The sequence below is a fragment of the Nicotiana tomentosiformis genome, chromosome 7 (genome assembly GCF_000390325.3).
Source record: "Nicotiana tomentosiformis chromosome 7, ASM39032v3, whole genome shotgun sequence".
In the NCBI taxonomy this organism is placed as follows: Eukaryota; Viridiplantae; Streptophyta; class Magnoliopsida; order Solanales; family Solanaceae; genus Nicotiana; species Nicotiana tomentosiformis.
Genome location: NC_090818.1, coordinates 85,220,801 through 85,225,121, shown reverse-complemented (window position 1 = coordinate 85,225,121; position 4,321 = coordinate 85,220,801). Strand labels below are relative to the sequence as shown.

At 36.0% G+C, this 4,321-nt stretch overlaps 1 protein-coding gene across 1 annotated transcript; it reads left to right on the top strand.

Moving 5' to 3' along the window:
* Window positions 1–1,129: 1,129 nt before the first annotated feature.
* Window positions 1,130–4,070, top strand: LOC104097044 (trans-cinnamate 4-monooxygenase C4H1). Its single transcript, XM_009603552.4, has 3 exons — window positions 1,130–2,006; window positions 2,286–2,422; window positions 3,299–4,070. The coding sequence occupies exons 1-3, from the start codon at window positions 1,222–1,224 to the stop codon at window positions 3,895–3,897; spliced, it is 1,521 nt and encodes a 506-aa protein (XP_009601847.1). The 5' UTR covers window positions 1,130–1,221; the 3' UTR covers window positions 3,898–4,070.
* Window positions 4,071–4,321: the final 251 nt, after the last annotated feature.

Below are 4,321 nucleotides of genomic sequence, written 5' to 3'. Positions count from 1 at the left end.
TTCATTGAACTAGTTAAATGAGATCAACATTCGTCATTTTCAGAAACACAAATATTTTTCGTTAATTTTATTTTATAAATCAAATACATTGTTTAATACTGTTTAAGTAATTTTTTAAAATAATATATTTATTGATATAAGGTACACGCGCAAAATATGTACCCAAAGACTAGAGGAAGGAAAAAAATAATTTTATGATTAAGTTAACTCAAACTTTGGAAGGAAACTCTTAATTTTTCACAAATATTATAATCTTCAAACGAATTTTAGACCGAGTTTGTGTTGCATTTGTGGTGGTTGGTGAGGGAATAAAGAGAAGAAGCAAGACAAAAGATTGTTATTTAAGAACGATGTCTTCAATATATAAAATCGTTATATTAGAGTACATATCTTATTTTTTCAGGTTAGTAACTACATATGCTATGAATAATTACTTATCGTTGTATTTTATGTGATTTGATAGTTTATCAAAAAATTTACACAACTAATTTGCAAAAGATAAACTCTTATAATTATTGTATGGGTGCTTGAGACAAGGTCTGGGGCATAATGGCAGATGCAATTTTTCATCCGACTTAAATATTTTTGACAAAACGTATATATATTAAAAATCATAAAATTTTAATAAATATTTAATCTGAATACAGAATTTTAAAAGTACAATAAATATAAATAATAAAATTTTAAAGATTAAATCCATCCAATATAATTTTTACATCCTCTCAAGTTGGACATATGCCTGTCTTTCTAATACTATATATATATATATATATATATATATATATATATATATATATATATATATTGCTTTTTATCGGATGTCTCCGAAGGGACATTTCTAATTTTCTTGGCTGATGTAAACTTAAGCGGAAAATGACGTGGTCGCCACCTACTTGTTTGAAAATGTGGACGAACGTTGAGTAGTTCATTTCAATTCATTTCAACACATGAAATTGAAAGGGCCGCCTCACACTTTCTTATCTTATGGCTCACCAACTCCCAAGTTTCTTTTCTCTTCTCTTCCCTCTACCTACCCCAATCCAACACCCAACTCTCCGTTAATATTAACGCCGTCACATTCTCCACCTAACCTCTTTCCCTCTATAAAACATCACACTTGACTCACTTTTAAACTCAACAGGTGGAACAATAACTGCAACTATTCCTCTGTGTTATAGTAAAATTTCTTATACTCTTGTGCCATTTTGAGCTCTCCAAAAGATGGATCTTCTCCTTCTAGAGAAGACCCTTATAGGGTTATTCTTTGCTATCATTGTAGCTATAGTTGTTTCTAAGCTACGTAGCAAGAATTTTAAGTTGCCCCCAGGTCCGATTCCTGTGCCAGTTTTTGGCAATTGGCTTCAAGTTGGTGATGACTTGAATCACAGAAACCTCACTGAATATGCCAAGAAATTTGGTGACATGTTCTTGCTAAGAATGGGACAGAGGAATCTTGTGGTGGTGTCATCCCCTGAACTAGCCAAAGAAGTTTTGCATACACAAGGGGTTGAATTTGGATCAAGAACAAGGAATGTGGTTTTTGATATTTTCACTGGAAAAGGCCAAGATATGGTTTTTACAGTATATGGTGAACACTGGAGGAAAATGAGGAGGATTATGACTGTTCCATTTTTTACAAACAAAGTGGTGCAGCAGTATAGGCGTGGGTGGGAAGATGAAGTGGCACATGTTGTTGAGGATGTGAAGAAAAATCCAGAGTCAGCAACTAATGGGATTGTGTTGAGGAAAAGGTTGCAGCTTATGATGTACAATAACATGTACAGGATTATGTTTGATAGGAGGTTTGAGAGTGAGGATGATCCTTTGTTTAACAAGCTTAAGGCTTTGAATGGGGAGAGGAGTAGATTGGCTCAGAGTTTTGAGTACAATTATGGTGATTTTATCCCTATATTGAGACCTTTCTTGAGAGGTTACTTGAACATCTGTAAGGAAATTAAGCAGAGGAGGTTGCAGCTTTTCAAAGATTACTTTGTTGATGAAAGAAAGTAAGTTCACTTTTTTAATGTTGATTCTATATACTCTTATCTCTAGGATTCAATAGAAGATACCTTTCAGACAAATTGGCTAAAAAGAAAGTCCAAATTAAAGGCACAATCATCATGCGAAATGTTTCTTTTGAGAAAAAGAAACACTCCTTTACGTCATTGTGTTTTGATTGTTTAGCGAGAAGAATGGCCGTGTCGTTTGTAAATTGCTATAGGACATCTTAATTTGTTTTTGGATTATTTGGATTTTAGTTTTGACATTTTTATTTCATTTTATAGGAAACTTGCAAACACGACGAAGAGCATGGACAATAATTCGCTAAAGTGTGCCATTGATCACATTCTTGAGGCTGAACAGAAGGGAGAGATCAATGAGGATAATGTCCTTTACATTGTTGAGAACATCAATGTTGCTGGTATATTTCAAATATCCTTGTTTCCCCTTTTGATTGAGTTATGATAAGGTCTCTTTTTTACATTCTGCCTCTGTAACCCATCATTCTTGCTCTTGGGTGGTAAATTGCTCTTGTTTCCTCATTTCAATTTTAGTCCTACACTTTTCTACCTAAAAGGAGAACTTGAAAGCTCTGGGAAAATGGTTGCTTCCATAGGCCCCATGATTATAACTTTTGGATGAGTAAAAGGGGCTTTCTTCATAGGTCATAGTTTGATATTTAACATTGTCTAGTGGGTTGGTTGTACCAACTGCTCAAATTTTAGGGGGTACTCTAGGTGAAGCAGCATCAACTGGTGCCTATGTTGAAACATCTACCTTACAATACTGTCCCCTTTGATATCGACGGCTGACCTAGAAGTACATGTTATTTCATGTTTACTTGCGCTTGACATCTACAAGACGGTTAGCTGAAGAATTTATGCAAGACAAGTACTTGTCTGGTTCGGCAAATGTGGGTTTGACTTCAGCCGTATAATTCGTTCTTTACTGTGTTTTTTTTTGTGGTATTCCTTTTTGGAGTAGTTGAAAGTTTAATAATGGCAACAGATTGATTCTGAATTATTTGAATGAAGGTAGAGAAGTTTCATTCGAGAAATAGAGGTGTTCCTGTTTTAAGAAAACAATACCACAAATGTGATGGTCCAGCACTCAATGAAAAGTTCTTTTCTTTTGGCTTTCTAGGACTTCTGTCTATAGTGATTGAGAAATGTGTGATTCCAATCAATGCTAGGATGCTTCTTTATTGAATACATTTGCTCTTATGGTTTCATTAATTGCCTATTGGCACTTTAATAACTATGCTAATATGTTGAATTTTTGTTGTGATTGTGAGCAGCAATAGAAACTACACTGTGGTCAATCGAGTGGGGTATTGCTGAACTAGTGAACCACCCTGAAATCCAGAAGAAACTCCGTGACGAGATTGACAGTGTTCTTGGAGTAGGAGTGCAAATCACTGAGCCAGAACTCAACAAGCTTCCTTACCTTCAGGCTGTAATCAAGGAGACCCTTCGTCTCCGTATGGCAATCCCTCTTTTAGTCCCACACATGAACCTTCACGATGCGAAGCTTGCTGGATATGACATTCCCGCGGAGAGCAAGATCCTGGTAAACGCTTGGTGGCTGGCTAACAACCCTGCTACCTGGAAGAAGCCCGAAGAGTTTAGGCCAGAGAGGTTCTTTGAAGAGGAGAAGCACGTTGAGGCTAATGGCAATGACTTCAGATATCTTCCATTTGGTGTTGGTAGGAGGAGCTGCCCTGGAATTATCCTTGCACTGCCAATTCTTGGCATTACCTTGGGACGCTTGGTGCAGAACTTTGAGTTGTTGCCTCCTCCAGGACAGTCAAAGCTTGACACAACAGAGAAAGGCGGGCAATTCAGTCTGCACATTTTGAAGCATTCCACCATTGTGATGAAACCAAGATCTTTTTAAACTTTGTGATTTGTATCAATTATGATGTTCGAGTATGATATTCAGTTGATTGAAAACCTTGAAAGTTGACAGAAGACATTCTTCTTCTTTTTTTTCTTTTGGTGTCATGTAAAGCCCCTATGGACTAGACTTATAATAAAATTTAGCTATCTGAAATGTTCTTTGCTGCAGAATGATACCCAGTAGAGCTATCTGCTTTTGTGTTTTAAAACCTTTCATTCTTTGTCCAGCATTAGTTATCGAAACTCTTTGTGAGTTCTATCTTCTACAGACTGCAGTGAAGAGTTTCCTAGCCAACTCAACTGGCTTTCTCAAAAAAAAGAACAAAACCTATAACAAACAATCAGCTACTTTCTATATATCATAACATAAATCCCTGTACTAAGCACCTAATTCCAGCAGCAGCTCGTATATTGCATGCATA

Bases quoted from the DNA above. Each gene is read 5' to 3' on its own strand.
- LOC104097044 (XM_009603552.4), top strand. From the start codon at position 1,222: ATGGATCTTCTCCTTCTAGAGAAGACCCTTATAGGGTTATTCTTTGCT. The intron at 2,007-2,285 runs GTAAGTTCACTT...TTCATTTTATAG, and splicing joins TACTTTGTTGATGAAAGAAA to GAAACTTGCAAACACGACGA. The intron at 2,423-3,298 runs GTATATTTCAAA...GATTGTGAGCAG, and splicing joins TGAGAACATCAATGTTGCTG to CAATAGAAACTACACTGTGG.